At 48.4% G+C, this 18,431-nt stretch overlaps 1 protein-coding gene across 1 annotated transcript in view; it reads left to right on the forward strand.

Moving 5' to 3' along the window:
- The first annotated feature begins 1,429 nt into the window (after nucleotides 1-1,429).
- Nucleotides 1,430-18,431, forward strand: part of GCDH (glutaryl-CoA dehydrogenase) — a 28,617-nt gene continuing 11,615 nt past the window's right edge. The window contains exons 1-8 of the mRNA XM_075346547.1: nucleotides 1,430-1,518; nucleotides 2,666-2,769; nucleotides 6,637-6,672; nucleotides 8,558-8,698; nucleotides 9,364-9,426; nucleotides 9,496-9,666; nucleotides 17,196-17,325; nucleotides 17,487-17,703. Coding sequence (XP_075202662.1) covers nucleotides 1,445-1,518; nucleotides 2,666-2,769; nucleotides 6,637-6,672; nucleotides 8,558-8,698; nucleotides 9,364-9,426; nucleotides 9,496-9,666; nucleotides 17,196-17,325; nucleotides 17,487-17,703 — 936 coding nt within the window. The 5' untranslated portion in view covers nucleotides 1,430-1,444. The remainder of the gene's footprint in view (nucleotides 1,519-2,665; nucleotides 2,770-6,636; nucleotides 6,673-8,557; nucleotides 8,699-9,363; nucleotides 9,427-9,495; nucleotides 9,667-17,195; nucleotides 17,326-17,486; nucleotides 17,704-18,431) is intronic.

The raw sequence follows: 18,431 nt of genomic DNA on the forward strand, positions 1-18,431 counted from the left end.
ACCCGCAAATTAACGGTAATGAAAATGTATTATATATCTAAATAATAATATTAAATTAAAAAAAAAGTAAATAGAATAATTTAAATAAAATTTAAATAAATAAAAATCAATTTATGAGTATCAGAAAATGCCAATACAAAAAAGTATTCTACAAAAAAACTTTTAAAAAACTGTATCGACTTGCTATCGCTCTGAGCACACGAACCCGCAAATTAAAATACGGTTATTTCTATTGCACAACAAACGCTATAAAATAAACCCCAAAAACAAAGGCAACATTGTTGGGTTTTTTTTTCATTATTTTGCGACACTTGGAATTTTTCTCCCCTTTTCTGTACATGATCTGGTAAAATGAAGGCTCAGTATATGAGACCTCAAAAAATGGCAGAAAAAAGTTGTGGCTCTTGAAAAAAAAAAAAAAAAAGAGAAAATCTAAAAGTGCCTGGGAGGGAAGAGGTTAAATATCCCTGACTATTAAGCAAAGGGTAGATTCTCATTTAAATATTTCACTCACAACAGCCAATCAGCTTACACCTCTTATATCACTACAATATGCTGGAAAATAAAATCAGGTATTTTCATTGGTTCTTACTGGCACCTCCTTCACTGATTGGTTCCTGTATGCTGGAAAATAAAATCAGGTATTTGATTGGTTCTTACTGGCACCTCCTTCATTGATTGGTTGCTGCATGCTGGAAAATAAAATCAGGTATTTGATTGGTTCTTACTGGCACCTCCTTCATTGATTGGTTACTGTATGCTGGAAAATAAAATCAGGTATTTGATTGGTTCTGATTTCCACCTCTTTCACTGATTGGTTACTGTATGCTGGAAAATAAAATCAGGTATTTGATTGGTTCTGATTTCCACCTCTTTCATTGATTGGTTGCTGCATGCTGGAAGCTAAAATCAGGTATTTGATTGGTTCTTTCTGGCACCTCCTTCATTGATTGGTTCCTGTATGCTGGAAAATAAAATCAGGTATTTGATTGGTTCTGATTTCCACCTCTTTCACTGATTGGTTACTGTATGCTGGAAAATAAAATCAGGTAGTTGATTGGTTCTGATTTCCACCTCTTTCATTGATTGGTTACTGTATGCTGGAAAATAAAATCAGGTAGTTGATTGGTTCTGATTTCCACCTCTTTCATTGATTGGTTGCTGCATGCTGGAAGCTAAAATCAGGTATTTGATTGGTTCTTACTGGCACCTCCTTCACTGATTGGTTACTTCGGACACTTCGTGTGCACTGATTTGTTGTTGCCTATACGTTTTCAGTACTCACCGAACTTGTTCTTTACATGTATAGAAGGGAGACATCTTGGTCTCGGTGTCTAAATAATAGCCTTGACGTCACATCTCGCAAATTTGCCGCTAATGAAATGTACTCGCCACACTCAATATGGCGTCTTCATCCTGTCAGTGACGTCATCAAGCAGCGACAATGCAAGCTGCCCGCCAGGTGGCGCTGCTGCGCTGTCGGTTTCATAATCTGCCAGAGAAGAGGAGCCGAGGAAGGTGAGGGTCGCAGTGTGTGTGTGCCCGGTGCATGTGGCCCAGTCTGCTCTATGTTGTAAGCTCTGGAGCTGGTAGGGTTAATAGTCTCCACCTTGCTGTGTTAACCCTTTACTTTCCAGACCTTTACAGTGAACACAGGTAAAAGAAAACCCCTTCAATTAAAAAAGCCTGGAGTACCACAAGTCCCAGCACATTCTTGTGCAGAGCATTGTATCAGCATCGCCCAGAGAGGTTTATTTATTTGTCTTCACCAAAGAAAACAAAGTGAGACCCAGGCCATTGTCTGACCATTCACTGTAAAGCAATGGCTAGCACTACTCCTCCCATCAGGCACTGACGGATAATGTGACGCAGATACTAGAATGTGACGGGACGGTGGACAATGTGCGCTGGCCCTTTAAGGATCAGCGGTCAGGGATTGTGGTGGCAGCGCTGATCCGACCTCTGCTGCAGAGAAGAACAAAGGTCGGAGAAGGTTCTGCTGATTCTACTGGGGAAAAGCTAAAAATCAGCGCCTGGTAATGATTACAGGGGACAAGACGTATGTGTCTGCTGGGGATTGTAGTGCCACCCGGATCCCTGCTGGGAGTGCGACTGCTGCGGATCAGGACACTACAACTCCCAGCAGGTCATCATCCGCTCACTGACAGCCCCACACTCAGCTGCTCCTCAGCATTAACCCTCTGCTCTGCTGATTGGCCAAAGCAGGGGGTGAGGCCCAGGAGAAAACATCTGATTGGTGGAGACTTCAGTCAGTTGGTTTCTTTCTTTTAAAGGGACAGGTTCATAAACAAGTGACTGTGTACACTTAAAGGCTCTGTTCACACCACATCTTTTTTTTTTTTTTTTTTTGACAGAACACCTGCCTGAAAAAAGAAAAAAAAAGCTCATAAGAACGCATGCAGTCCCATGCAAAAACAACTTACGGTCCATGTTAACACACACACAAAAAAAAAACAAAAAACAAACATGAATCCTGAAGCATTTTCCACCTGATAAAAAAAAAATATTTTTTGCTGAAAAATATTTTATATACTTTTATTTATTATTATTTTATTAGTATATGTATGTATATATAATTTTTTTTATTGGTTTTTGTTTATTTTTTGCAGCCCGCTCAGTGTCTATTTCTTTGCTTCCTTTGCAGGGTGTCCGTCATGTCGCTGACCGGCCGCCCCCTGCGCCTGCTCAGAGCTGTGACTCGAGGCGTCAGCATCAGCGCGGCCCGGACGCAGGGCGCCACACACCCAGGTAATAATGGCCTCCGGGTGGGATCTGTGCGGCGTGTTCTGCTCCGTCACTGTGTCAAGGTTTACCGTTCCCATCGTTTGATTGTCCATTGTTTAATTTTCAAACCATTTTTTCAAGATCTCTGCTTGATGTCATTGAATAGAATTTAGAAAAACTAATTCATCCAGAACATGAGGATCCATCCTGGCCTCGCTCTTCTCACAGCTGAAGCTTTGCTGCAGTTGCATCCGGTCCTGGAAACCACCCCCACAGCAGAAAAGAAAAGAAAAAATCTCTCCTGTGCTGAATAATAGAATATTTATTCGTTTATATAGTGCTATTAATTCCACAGCGCTTTACATACATTGGCAACACTGTCCCCATTGGGGCTCACAATCTAAAGTATGTCTTTGGAGTGTGGGAGGAAACCGGAGTACCTAGTGGAAACCCACGCAAACACGGGGAGAACATACAAACTCCTTGCAGATGTCTTTGGTGGGATTTGAACCCAGGACCCCAGCGCTGCAAGACTGCAGTGCTAGCCACTGAGCCACCGCAAGACTGCAGTGCTAGCCACTGAGCCACCGCAAGACTGCAGTGCTAGCCACTGAGCCACCGCAAGACTGCAGTGCTAGCCACTGAGCCACCGCAAGACTGCAGTGCTAGCCACTGAGCCACCGCAAGACTGCAGTGGTAGCCACTGAGCCACCGCAAGACTGCAGTGGTAGCCACTGAGCCACCGCAAGACTGCAGTGGTAGCCACTGAGCCACCGCAAGACTGCAGTGGTAGCCACTGAGCCACCGCAAGACTGCAGTGCTAGCCACTGAGCCACCGCAAGACTGCAGTGCTAGCCACTGAGCCACCGCAAGACTGCAGTGCTAGCCACTGAGCCACCGCAAGACTGCAGTGCTAACCACTGAGCCACCGTGCCGCCCATGTTTGCAATCAGTGTGAATACAATGGTAACAAGAAGTATTAGGTGCAAATGAATCCTCAACTTGTGGGTGCAAATAGTGTTTCTATTCACTAACCGCAAGCAGAGATCATGGAAACACAATGAGGGCCTTTAGGGTATGGTTCCATTTAGGGCTCACTCACACTTGCGCTATTTTGATGCAAAGGGAATCCGTCACTAATGTAGTACAGTTCATTTATTTACAGTGGAAGCGCGACATCATGTGGACACAAGCGGTACTGCATGACACACACACGCGCCATAGTAACGCGCTTCCACTGTAAATAAATGAACTGTACTACATTTCTGACGGATTCCGTTTGCGTCAAAATAGCGCAAGTGTGAAACTAGCCTTACACATCACTTTTGATGCGAGATCATAGGAAGCGAAATGCTAATGACCCTCATGTGACTGATGTGATCTTGCGATCGGGTCACAGCTGTGGAGAAGAGGGGAGGGAACACTTTCACCCCATCTCCTCCGCTGCCTGTCTCTGCCTACATCATGCTGCAGTCGGATGACATGCGAGTGCAGTGCGATATTTCACACGCTCCCATAGACTTGTATAGGGGTGTGTGAGCTGAGACTCGCTGCCAAGCGCAACATGCTGCGATTCATTTTTCATGCCGCTGTGGCATGAGAAATCAATCTCAGATGGACACTGCTCTATAGTTTTGCACTAGAGTGAGAGCAATCCGATGCTTTATCAGATTGCACTCATCTGTACAAAACGCAAGTGGAACCCTTAATGAGAGGTATTCAGCCATTTTCTCTGGTGGGGGCTTCAGTGGGGTCTACACATGGACATGGCCCGATGCTGAGTCTACCTCAGATCTATACTTGTAGGACTTTCTAGAATCCTGTGGCTGCATGTTGTGCTTTTGTCCACAAGGTGGCAGCAGAGTACAGTAATCAGAGTGCAGCTCCTCTGGGGCCGACCGCACCGCACCTCACAATCATATTGGCCATCCCGGTGTCTGGAGTTTGGGGGGGGGGGTTTGCAGCATTTTTACTTAACAATATAAAAAAAATGTAAAAATTAACTTCTCTTTTCCCATGTTAAAGTTTTCATCCATAAAAATACCCCTCAGTGCATCTACTATTGAAATGAATAAGGAGCATTTTAAAACTTTGTTTTAATGTGGATTTTGGAGTAAAAATTGGCTTCAAAATCCTCCTCACAAACCCCACATTGAAACGGACTTTTCTTATGATTCTGCTGCAAAATCCATTTGAAAAAGAAAAAAAAAATCAAATAGTATTGGAAAACTCATTCATTTCAATGGAAAAATGTGTCTAGCACACTTGGTGCTTTTTTTTTCTGTGTTGGATAAAAAAAAAAGCAATGTGTTAATTTTTGAGATTTTATGCTAGGAAAACATTTCCAAATTTGACTACCGATTTTAATTGAAGCATAAAAAAAGTTTACTAAGGGTGGCATGGTGGCTCAGTGGTTAGCACTGCAGTCTTGTGGTGGCTCAGTGGTTAGCACTGCAGTCTTGTGGTGGCTCAGTGGTTAGCACTGCAGTCTGGTGGTGGCTCAGTGGTTAGCACTGCAGTCTGGTGGTGGCTCAGTGGTTAGCACTGCAGTCTTGTGGTGGCTCAGTGGTTAGCACTGCAGTCTTGTGGTGGCTCAGTGGTTAGCACTGCAGTCTTGTGGTGGCTCAGTGGTTAGCACTGCGGTCTTGTGGTGGCTCAGTGGTTAGCACTGCAGTCTTGTGGTGGCTCAGTGGTTATCACTGCAGTCTGGTGGTGGCTCAGTGGTTATCACTGCAGTCTTGTGGTGGCTCAGTGGTTAGCACTGTAGTCTTGCAGCGCTGGGGTCCTGGGTTCAAATCCCACTAAGGACACCATCTGCAAGGAGTTTGTATGTTCTCCCCGTGTTTGCGTGGGTTTCCTCCGGGTTCTCAGGTTTCCCCCCACACTCCAAAAACATGCTCACAGGGAACCTAGATTGTGAGCCCCAATGGGGACAGTGTTGCCAATGTATGTAAAGCGCTGTGGAATTAACAGCGCTATATAAATGAATAAATATTATTATTATTATTATTAGTACAAAAAAAGTTTTAAAAATTAACAAAATTACTTTTTGGGTGAGGGGTGCAGAGCTTTCAACTAGAAAAAAAAATCATGTAGAAACCCCCCCCCCCCAAAACTGTGTGAATATAGCTTAGGATGCATTTACTACAGTGTTTTTTGTGGGTTTTTTTTTTTTTTATATTTACTGGAATGGTTCAAGAGTATGGACAACCGCCATAAAAATCCAACATTTCATGATAACTGTGTGAAAGAAATGCATCCTAAAACATACTGATCGGGAACCTAGATTGTGAGCTCCAATGGGGACAGTGATACCAATGTATGTAAAGTGCTGTGGAATTAATAGCGCTATATAAATGAATAAATATTATATTATTATTATTATTATTATTATTATTATTATTATTATCCTGCCTGCGGAGTGTGAGTGCACAATATACTCGCACCTGGAAGCAGGATCGGTTTGTGTGCTGCGGTCGTGGTGTCACCGTTCTTGTCTCTGGCGCTGTTCCGGTCTCTGCCTCTTGGCTTGTTGGCGGAGGTCACTGTCCCTCCTCCTGAGATGGAGCCCAGAGGTTGCAGCAGAGCGGTGCACTTTCTTCTCTCCCCGCTGGCTGTCATCTCTGTCAGAATCAGGCAGGGAGCTGCAGCACCACTCCGAGACCGTACCGCTCCGAGACCGCACCGCTCCGAGACCGCACCGCTCCGAGACCGCACCGCTCCGAGACCGCACCACTCCCCTCTTGGTCTAGGCAGCTGTCATCAATAGTCCGGATTCGGACTGCTGTCCCCTGGTGCGGGGGGATCCCCCTCTCAGAAGTCAGGTGCAATGCTGCATTGCTCATATTACCATTAATTTGATTTACCTTTCTCATATCTTCCATTTTACAGACACCAAGAAACAGAAAGAACAGAGATCTGCAAAGTGTAAGTTTATACGAGTGTGTGTATGTAAAAAAAAAATAAATATAATATATATATATATATATATATATATATATATATATATATATATATATATATATATATGTAAAAAATATATTTTTTTTTATTTAATTAACCATTTCTTTGCCTGCTTCTGTGTAGGGGAGGGAGAGCTGCAAGTAGGAGTAGGAAGGAGTAGGAAGAAAAGTCATAACCTCCTCCTGTCATTCCTCCCCTTGTGCAGCCGTCCGCTGGTTACAAGAACTCTTCTCCATGTTCTCACCTTCCCTTAGCATGTAGAGTAGATCTGCTCGCCCGCCGTCTTGGGGTTATCTGACTTCCATGTTTCCTTCACTCCCTATGTCCAATCTCTCGATCGCTCATGTCATCTCCACCTCAAAATCATCTCTAGAATATGACCTTTTCTTACCTTTGACTCTGAATAAAATCTTACATCACTCTTCTCTATTCTGGTCTGGACTAATACAACTCTCTACTAATTGGTCTCCCTGTTACTAAACTCTCCCCTCTCCAATCCACCCTGAATGCAGCAGCCAGGGTCATATTCCTGTCCAGCCGCTACACTGATGCCTCCACCCTGTGCCAGTCATTGCACTGGTTACCCATCCACTGCAGAATACAATATACACTTATCACTCTCACCCATAAAGCTCTCCATAGTTCTGCACTGCCCAACATCTCCTTCCTCATCTCTGCCTATCACCCTACTCATGCCCACCGTTCCGCTAATGAGTGAAGACTGACATCCTCTATAATCCTATCTGCAGACTTGTGAATCATCACATTGTGCAAAGTGTGAGCTGTCAGGATTTGCCGATGGCGGGAGCAGAACTTTGCGTTATGTTATCACAAGTATGCTTAACTCACTTGTATTGAGCGAGGTTGCTCATGTCTAGACTGCATGTTAGGCCGGGGTCACACTTGCGTGTGACTAGTGCGAGTATCTGATCACACTGCCTGGACCGGCCGCGGCTCTCCTGACAGGAGCGGGTCAGCATCATAGAAATACATACAGCGGAGCCGCTCCTGGCAGAAGAGAAGGCGGCCGGTCCGGGCAGTGCGATCCGATTCTTGCACGAGTCACACGCAAGTGTGACCCCGGCCTTATGCAGATTGCATACTTGTAGTCCCAAATCCACCCACTCCTAGCACCAGAGAATCCTGACAGTGCGCACTGTGCACAGGGTGAGGATCCACAAGTCTGCAATCACATACTTTAAACCCAAACTTGGACGACTCCTTTAAAGAGAACCTGTCAGCACTTTATTGGCCTATAAGCTGCGGCCACCACCACCAGGCTCTTATATACAGCATTCTAACATGTATTAGCATTCTATATATTAGAGCCCGGTGGTGGTGGCCGCAGATTATAGGCCAAAAAAAAAGTGGTGACAGGTTCCCTTTAATTCAAACACAAAGGCCCAATTATTATTGCATTTCCACCTTTTTTTTTTTTATTATTATTTATTTAATTTTTAGTGTTTTACGCTAGTTTTTCATTTGCATCTAATTTTTCTTTTTAATTTGCTCCTTGTTTAGGGACTAATTCTTTTGGTGTTTTTATTATTATTATTATTATTGTTATTAATTATTATTAGTATTATTAGTATTGTTATTAATTATTATTATATTTATTATTATAATTTATTATTATTATTTATTATTAATAATATTGCTACCTGGGTTTGGGGTTGCCATATATTTTTGCTTGATTTCTGATTTGCAACTTTTCAGAAGGCTGCCTTTTTTTCTTGCGCCAATGTATTCCAGTCCTTGCCATGAGTGATGTTACGTACACTCCAAAACTTTTTGTATAATTGAGCTCTTTAGTGTCCGTGATACCCATGTGTCTGTGTTTGCTCGGCAGCCCGGGCGCAGTTTGATTGGCGCGATGCCCTCTGCCTGGACTCTCAGCTGACCGAGGACGAGATCATGATACGGGACAGCTTCCGCTCCTACTGCCAGGAGAGGCTCATGCCGCGGATCCTGATGGCAAACCGGCAGGAAGGTAGAAGTGATGGCTGCTGATCCTCTCTCCCCGTTGTCCCCTCGTCCCCCGCCGCCATATAACGTCCCCTCGTCCCCCGCCACCATATAACGTCCCCTCTTCCCCCGCCGCCATATAACATCCCCCGCCGTCATATAACATCCCCTGTTCCCCCGCCGCCATATAACGTCCCCTGTTCCCCCGCCGCCATATAACGTCCCCTGTTCCCCCGCCGCCATATAACGTCCCCTGTTCCCCCGCCGCCATATAACGTCCCCTGTTCCCCCGCCGCCATATAACAACCCTGTTCCCCCGCCGCCATATAACGTCCCCTGTTCCCCCGCCGCCATATAACGTCCCCTCTTCCCCCGCCGCCATATAACGTCCCCTCTTCCCCCGCCGCCATATAACGTCCCCTCTTCCCCCGCCGCCATATAACGTCCCCTCTTCCCCCGCCGCCATATAACGTCCCCTCTTCCCCCGCCGCCATATAACGTCCCCTCCTCCCCCGCCGCCATATAACGTCCCCTCGTCCCCCGCCGCCAAATAACGTCCCCTCTTCCCCCGCCGCCATATAACGTCCCCTCTCCCCCCGCCGCCATATAACGTCCCCTCCTCCCCCGCCACCATATAACGTCCCCTCTTCCCCCGTCGCCATATAACGTCCCCCTCGGTTCTCTTTCTAGTGTTTGACCGGGAGATCATATCGGAGATGGGAGATCTGGGAGTACTGGGATCTACCATTAAAGGTAACGGATCACGCATTGTACTTGTATGATCCTATGATACGATTCCCCATCGGTCAATGCTTCCTCCAGGTTATGGCTGTGCTGGGACCTCGTATGTAGCGTACGGGCTGCTGGCCAGAGAGGTGGAGCGGGTGGACAGCAGCTATCGCTCCGTGATGAGCGTGCAGTCCTCGCTGGTGATGCATCCGATCTCTGCATACGGGACAGAGGAGCAGAAGCAAAAGTATCTTCCCAGATTAGGTAACGGTGCGGCCATTGTGTGAATGGTTACTGTAATGTAATTTCTGCTGTTATGGTGTAGCAGTGTCTGTGCTGTAGGTGTCTTTTATGGTGTAGCAGTGTCTGTGCTGTAGGTGTCTTTTATGGTGTAGCAGTGTCTGTGCTGTAGGTGTCTTTTATGGTGTAGCAGTGTCTGCGCTGTAGGTGTCTTTTATGGTGTAGCAGTGTCTGCGCTGTAGGTGTCTTTTATGGTGTAGCAGTGTCTGTGCTGTAGGTGTCTTTTATGGTGTAGCAGTGTCTGTGCTGTAGGTGTCTTTTATGGTGTAGCAGTGTCTGTGCTGTAGGTGTCTTTTATGGTGTAGCAGTGTCTGTGCTGTAGGTGTCTTTTATGGTGTAGCAGTGTCTGTGCTGTAGGTGTCTTCATGGTGTAGCAGTGTCTGTGCTGTAGGTGTTTCTTCAGCGCTCTATTGGGAGACCCAGACGATTGGGGTATAGCTACTGCCCTCTGGAGGCCACACAAAGCACTACATCAAAAGTGCAAGGCCCCTCCTCCTCTGGCTATACCCCCCCCGTGGTATCACGGGTTCTCCAGTTTTAGCTTTGTGTGCGAAGGAGGTCAGACATCCACGCATAGCTCCACAGATTTTAGTCAGCAGTAGCTGCTGACTATTTCGGATGGAAGAAAAGAGGACACATATAGTGTCCCCAGCATGCTCCCTTCTCACCCCTGGATGGTGTTGTAAGGTTGAGGTACCTATTGCTGGTACGGAGGCTGGAGCCCACATGCTGCTTTCCTTCCACATCCCCCTGAGGGGCTCTGTGGAAGTGGGATCCTGCCGGCCTCAAAGCTCTGACGCCGGGCTCCATCCACAGACCCATTTGAACCTGTTGGATACGGAGCTGGAGTACCGTTCAGGGACATGGCCCTGCACCATTACAGGTACTCTGTGTCCCCGTACACACAGGCACAGCACACTCCAGACTTGCTGGGTGTGCTAGTGCGCCGGGGACAGTAATGGGTTACAGTCACTGCAGCTTTGCTGAGTGACTTTGTGTTTTGGGAACTACCGCGCCGGACGCTCCGGGAGCGGCGGCGCGGCTGGGACTTGTAGTTCGCCGGGGACTGGGCGCCGACCGCGCTTTTACGGCGGCGGCGCTTATAAATCCAGTCCCCGGCTTCTGCGGCCTAGTGCCGCTTCGTTCCCGCCCCCTCCCTGTCACTCAGGGAAGGGGACAGGCGCTGAGCAATCAGCAGCGCCGAGGGCTGGAGCCTTTTTACATGCTCCAGCCCTCTCACTGCACACTGTCGGGCGCCGGATTCCCGCTCTGCCTTGGGGGCACGCCCACGGCCCGCCCCTCCTCACATGAGCTGGGGAAGAAGCCGGCAGCCATTACTGAAGTCCGAGCTCGGATTTTCAGCAACCAGGCAGGACGGTGGCGATCATACACCCGCTGATAGGCGGGCGGTAAGCGGCACACATAGTGCTGACCACAGATAACTGCAGTGTGTACATGTGTTGTTTTTAACTGCACAGGTCGCTTTATGCCCGCTTAGGGAGCGACACATTAGCAGCAGGAAAGCAGGTGTGCTAAGGCACAGGCTTTCTAGGCTGCTTGTATTGCACGACTGAGGTGCTTATTTGTGTTTATGTGTTATACATTGCACTGTACAGTCGCTAGTCTTAGCTATATTCTCCTGGAATGGCTAGACTACAGCAGCAGAAAACCAAGGGTGCTGGGGCACAGGGTTTTTTCTATGCTGCTTGTATTGCATGGGCTGCAGTGTGCATTTGTACTTGTGCTTGTATGCTATACATTGCACTGTATGGTCACTCTTCTGGGCCATATTCCCCTAGATGACTAGTCTACAGCAGCAGAAGAGCTGGGGTGCCAGGGCACAGGCTTCTATGCTGCTTGTATTGCATGTGCTGCAGTGGTCATTTGTACTTGTGCTGGTATGCTATACATTGCACTGTACGGTCGCCATTCTTGGCTCTATATTCCTAGATGGCTAGTCGGCAGCAGCATATAAGCAACACAGGCTTTCGATGCTGTTTTTACTGCATGTGATACTGTTCCACGGCACTGACCCCCATTGTCTGCAATGCTCTCCTGTAGCACTTGGTCAGCCGGGGTCTCTCCTAGACGTGGCCAAAGGAACCACCTGTCAACCCTGTCCAAGGACAGGGACGGAGTTGCAGTTTCGGCTGATATATTGTCATGGGATAGAGGCTTGCAGTCCAGACAGGCCATGCGCAATCTGGTTCATTGCTCCCTGGCCACCCTCATTTGGAAAAAAATCGGGGCTCCGGGGGAGGTCCCAGGAGGCTCTCTGTATGATGAGGCAGACGTAGCTCATCAGGACTTTGATCCTGACACCGCTCTCAATCCGGATACACCGGATGGTGACGCCATAAGGAATGATCCTATAGCGTCCATCAATGGAATGTTGGATCTTTCTCCCTCAGCTCCCCCAGCGGAGGAGTCAGCTTCACAGCAGGAGAAGTCCCATTCCAGTAGCTCAAACGTATATTGAGTATTTTTCTGGCCACGCTGAATTCAGAGAAGCAGTCCAGGAACACCACGCTTACCAGATAAGCGTTTTCTCCAAACGTATTAAGGATACACGTTATCCCTTTCCCCCTGACGTGGTCAAGCGCTGGACCCAGGGTCCAAAGGTGGATCCCCCAATCTCCAGGCTTGCGGCTAGAGCCATAGTTGCAGTGGAGATGGGACTTCACTTAAAGATGCCATTGACTGACAGATGGACTCTGATTGAAATCTGTCTATGAGGCTATCGGCGTGTCGGTTGCTCCGGCATTCACAGCCGTATGGGCACCCTAAGCTTTCAGCTGTTCTTGCGCAGCTGGTCTTGAGCATATGTACATCTATGCCGCAGGGGCGTCCGTAACCTCGCAATGTCTGCATTGCGACTTACCCTATTGATGCTGTCCTGGAAGGACAGTCGAGGTTTCGGTCCTTCCCAAGCTCGGGCAGGTCCCACTTGTCCTCGTCCAAAAGGGCTGAAAAGCCTCAGAGGGGCTCAGCTTCCGGCCGGGCTCAATCACGCCCAAGGAAGGCAGACGGAGGAACCGCTACCAAGGCGGTCTCCTCATGACTCTCAGCTCTCTCATCTCTCCGCATCCACGGTTGATGGCAGACGCGCTCGCCTTTGGCGACATTTAGCTGCCACAGGTCACAGACCGGTGGGTGAGGGACATTGTGCCCACGTGCACAGGACAGAGTTCTGTTCTCGTCCTCCGACTCGATTCTTCAGGCCGTCCCCACCTCCCCACCGAGCCGATGCTCTTCTGCAGGCAGAAGGAGTGGTAATCCCTGTTCCTCTTCAGGAACAAGACACGGTTTTTCTCCAATCTGGTTGTGGTGCCAAAAAAGGATGGCTCTTTCCGTTCCGTTCTGGACCTAAAACTGCTCAACAAGCACGTGGAGGCCAGGCGGTTCCGGATGAAACCCTCCGCTCCGTCATTGCCTCAATGTCTCAAGGAAATTTCCTAGCATCAATAGACATCAAAGATGCTTATCTCCACGTGCCGATTGCTACAGAGCACCAATGTTTTCTACGTTTCGTGATAGGTGACGACCATCTTCAGTGCGTAGCGCTGCCATTCGGTCTGGCGACAGCCCCACGGGTGTTCACCAAGGTCATGGCGGCAGGGGTAGCAGTCTTGCACTCACAGGGACACTCTGTGATCCCTTACTTGGACGATCTACTTGGCAAGGCACCCTCTCAAGAGGCATGCCAACTCAGCCTGAATGTTGCGCTGGAGACTCTCCAGACGTTTGGGTGGCTCATCAACTTCTCAAAGCCAAACCTGTCACCGACCCAATCACTAACGTATCTTGGCAGGAGTTTCATACCCTCTCAGCGCTAGTGAAGCTTCCGCTGGACAAGCAGCGGTCACTACGGACTGGGGTGCAGACTCTCCTTCAAGGTCAGTCGCACTCCTTAAGACGCCTCATGCACTTCCTCGGGAAGATGGTGGCGGCAATGGAGGCGGTTCCGTTTACGCAGTTTCATCTGCGTCCACTTCAATGGGACATTCTCCGCCAATGGGACGGGAAGTCAACATCCCTGAACAGGAAAGTATCCCTTGCACAGACGGCCAAGGACTCTCTGTAATGGTGGCTTCTTCCCACCTCATTATCACAGGGAAGATCCTTCCTACCACCGTCTTGGGCGGTGGTCACGACAGATGCGAGTCTGTCAGGGTGGGGAGCAGTTTTTCTCCACCACAGGGCTCAGGGTACGTGGACTCAGCAGGAGTCCACCCTTCAGATCAATGTTCTGGAAATCAGAGCAGTGTATCTTGCCCTTCTAGCCTTCCAGCAGTGGCTGGAAGGAAGGCAGATCCGAATTCAGTCGGACAACTCCACAGCGGTGGCATACATCAACCACCAAGGGGGGACACGCAGTCGGCAAGCCTTCCAGGAAGTCCGGCGGATTCTGATGTGGGTGGAAGCCACGGCCTCCACCATATCCGCAGTTCACATCCCCGGCGTAGAAAACTGGGAAGCAGACTTCCTCAGTCGCCAGGGCATGGACGCAGGGGAATGGTCCCTTCACCCGGACGTGTTTCAGGAAATCTGTCGCCGATGGAGAAGGCCGGACGTCGACCTAATGGCGTCCTGGCACAACAACAAGGTCCCAACCTTCATGGCACGGTCTCGCGATCAAAGAGCTCTGGCGGCAGACGCCTTAGTGCAAGATTGGTCGCAGTTCCGGCTCCCTTATGTGTTTCCACCTCTGGCACTCTTGCCCAGAGTGCTACGCAAGATCAGATCCGATTGCAGCCGCGTCATACTCGTCGCCCCAGACTGGCCGAGGAGGGCGTGGTATCCGGATCTGTGGCATCTCACGGTCGGCCAACCGTGGGCACTACCAGACCGACCAGACTTAATGTTCCAAGGGCCGTTTTTCCATCGGAATTCTGCGGCCCTGAACCTGACTGTGTGGCCATTGAGTCCTGGATCCTAGCGTCTTCAGGATTATCCCAAGGGGTCGTTGCCACCATGAGACAGGCTAGGAAGCCCACGTCTGCTAGGATCTACCACAGAACGTGGAGGATATTCTTATCCTGGTGCTCTGCTCAGGGAGTGTCTCCCTGGCCATTTGCATTGCCTACCTTTCTATCTTTCCTGCAATCTGGGTTAGAAAAAAGGTTGGTCGCTCGGCTCCCTTAAAGGTCAGGTCTCGGCGCTATCCGTCTTTTTTCAGAGGCGTTTGGCACGCCTGCCTAAGGTGCGCACGTTCCTACAGGGGGTTTGCCATATCGTAACCCCGTACAAGCGGCCGTTAGATCCATGGGATCTGAACAGGGTACTAGTTGCCCTCCAGAAGCCGCGCTTCGAGCCTCTGAGGGAGGTTTCACTTTCTAGACTATCACAGAAAGTGGCTTTTCTGGTAGCGATCACATCTCTTCGGAGAGTGTCTGAGCTGGCAGCGCTGTCATCCAAGGCTCCCTTCCTGGTCTTCCACCAGGACAAGGTAGTGCTGCGCCCCATTCAGGAGTTTCTCCCGAAGGTGGTATCCTCTTTTCATTTTAATCAGGATATCTCTTTGCCTTCGTTTTGTCCTCATGCAGTTCATCGGTATGAGAAGGATTTACATTTGTTAGATCTGGTGAGAGCACTCAGAATCTACATTTCCCGCACGGCGCTCTTGCGCCGTTCGGATGCACTCTTTGTCCTTGTCGCTGGTAAGCGCAAAGGGTCGCAGGCTTCTAAGGCCACCCTGGCTCGATGGATCAAAGAACCAATTCTTGAAGCCTACCGTTCTGCTGGGCTTCCGGTTCCATCAGGGCTGAAGGCCCATTCTACCAGAGCCGTGGGTGCGTCCTGGGCATTGCGTCACCAGGCTTCGGCTCAACAGGTGTGCCAGGCAGCAACCTGGTCCAGTCTGCACACTTTCACCAAGCATTATCAGGTGCATACCTATGCTTCGGCGGATGCCAGCTTAGGTAGAAGAGTCCTGCAGGCAGCAGTGACACCCCCGTAGGGGAGGGCTGTTTTTACAGCTCTAACATGAGGTATTTCTTTACCCACCCAGGGACAGCTTTTGGACGTCCCAATCGTCTGGGTCTCCCAATAGAGCGCTGAAGAAGAAGGGAATTTTGTTACTTACCGTAAATTCCTTTTCTTCTAGCTCTTATTGGGAGACCCAGCACCCGCCCTGTTGTCCTTCGGGATGTTTTTTTGTTGTTTGCGGGTACACATGTTGTTCATGTTGAACGGTTTTTCAGTTCTCCGATGTTATTCGGAGTTAATTTGTTTAAACCAGTTATTGGCTTCCTCCTTCTTGCTTTGGCACTAAAACTGGAGAACCCGTGATACCACGGGGGGGGGTATAGCCAGAGGAGGAGGGGCCTTGCACTTTTGATGTAGTGCTTTGTGTGGCCTCCAGAGGGCAGTAGCTATACCCCAATCGTCTGGGTCTCCCAATAAGAGCTAGAAGAAAAGGAATTTACGGTAAGTAACAAAATTCCCTTCTTTATGGTGTAGCAGTGTCTGTGCTGTAGGTGTTTGTGCTGTAGGTGTTTTATGGTGTAGCAGTGTCTGTGCTGTAGGTGTTTTATGGTGTAGCAGTGTCTGCGCTGTAGGTGTCTTTTATGGTGTAGCAGTGTCTGTGCTGTAGGTGTCTTTTATGGTGTAGCAGTGTTTGTGCTGTAGGTGTCTTTTATGGTGTAGCAGTGTCTGTGCTGTAGGTGTCTTTTATGGTGTAGCAGTGTCTGTGCTGTAGGTGTCTTTTGTGGTGTAGCAGTGTCTGTGCTGTAGGTGTCTTTTATGGTGTAGCAGTGTTTGTGCTGTAGGTGTCTTTTATGGTGTAGCAGTGTCTGTGCTGTAGGTGTCTTTTATGGTGTAGCAGTGTTTGTGCTGTAGGTGTTTTATGGTGTAGCAGTGTCTGTGCTGTAGGTGTTTTATGGTGTAGCAGTGTCTGCGCTGTAGGTGTCTTTTATGGTGTAGCAGTGTCTGTGCTGTAGGTGTCTTTTATGGTGTAGCAGTGTTTGTGCTGTAGGTGTCTTTTATGGTGTAGCAGTGTCTGCGCTGTAGGTGTCTTTTATGGTGTAGCAGTGTCTGTGCTGTAGGTGTCTTTTATGGTGTAGCAGTGTTTGTGCTGTAGGTGTCTTTTATGGTGTAGCAGTGTCTGTGCTGTAGGTGTCTTTTATGGTGTAGCAGTGTTTGTGCTGTAGGTGTTTTATGGTGTAGCAGTGTCTGTGCTGTAGGTGTTTTATGGTGTAGCAGTGTCTGCGCTGTAGGTGTCTTTTATGGTGTAGCAGTGTCTGTGCTGTAGGTGTCTTTTATGGTGTAGCAGTGTTTGTGCTGTAGGTGTCTTTTATGGTGTAGCAGTGTCTGTGCTGTAGGTGTCTTTTATGGTGTAGCAGTGTCTGTGCTGTAGGTGTCTTCATGGTGTAGCAGTGTCTGCGCTGTAGGTGTCTTTTGGTGTAGCAGTGTCTGTGTCGTTGGTGGGTGCCATCTTGGGCAGTAGTAGCTGTTCCTTTTACATCCTTTATAAAGTGACCTTCTCGTTGCAGCGAGAGGGGAGTTGCTGGGATGTTTCGGTCTCACAGAACCGAACCACGGCAGTGACCCTGGTGGGATGGAGACCAGGGCTCGCTACAACCCAAGCAGCAAAACCTACACACTGAATGGATCCAAGACCTGGTATGACGTTCACATCACAACCTCCGCTGCTCTGTGGTAATGAGGCAGTGTATGGCCCCGCAGCAAATAGCACCACACATGTGACCAGTAGTGATCCCTCAGGAGTGCTGCGTTTGTAGTGTCCTCGTACACCATGTTCCAGGATACTGTTATTTCCACAGGATCACCAACTCCCCCATCGCTGACCTGTGCGTGGTCTGGGCTGTGTGTGAAGATGGCAGAGTGCGGGGTTTTCTGATAGAGAGAGGAACCAAAGGCCTGTCCACCCCGAAAATAGAGGGGAAGTTCTCACTGCGGGCGTCTGCCACTGGCATGATCCTAATGGAAGATGTAGAAATACCAGAGGAAAACCTCCTGCCCAATGTGTCAGGCATGGGGGTGAGAGAGCACTCCGTATATCCTCCTATATCTCCTCCTATTACTCCGTATATCCTCCTATATCTCCTCCTATTACTCCATATATCCCCCTATATCTCCTCCTATTACTCCATATATCCTCCCTATATCTCCTCCTATTACTCCATATATCCCCCTATATCTCCTCCTATTACTCCATATATCCTCCCCATATCTCCTCCTATTACTCCGTATATCCTCCCCATATCTCCTCCTATTACTCCGTATATCCTCCGCTATATCTCCTCCTGTTACTCCATATATCCTCCCTATATCTCCTCCTATTACTCCATATATCCTCCCTATATCTCCTCCTATTACTCCATATATCCTCCCTATATCCCCTCCTATTACTCCATATATCCTCCCTGTATCTCCTCCTATTACTCCATATATCATCCCTATATCCCCTCCTATTACTCCATATATCCTCCCTATATCTCCTCCTATTACTCCATATATCCTCCCTATATCTTCTCCTATTACTCCATATATCCTCAGCTATATCTGCTCCTATTACTCCATATATCCTCCTTATATATCCTCCTATTACTCCATATATCCTCCCTATATCTCCTCCTATTACTCCATATATCCTCAGCTATATCTGCTCCTATTACTCCATATATCCTCCTTTATATATCCTCCTATTACTCCATATACCCTCCCTATATCTCCTCCTATTACTCCATATATCCTCCCTATATCTC

This window comes from Anomaloglossus baeobatrachus, chromosome 4 (assembly GCF_048569485.1).
Source record: "Anomaloglossus baeobatrachus isolate aAnoBae1 chromosome 4, aAnoBae1.hap1, whole genome shotgun sequence".
Lineage (NCBI taxonomy): Eukaryota > Metazoa > Chordata > Amphibia > Anura > Aromobatidae > Anomaloglossus > Anomaloglossus baeobatrachus.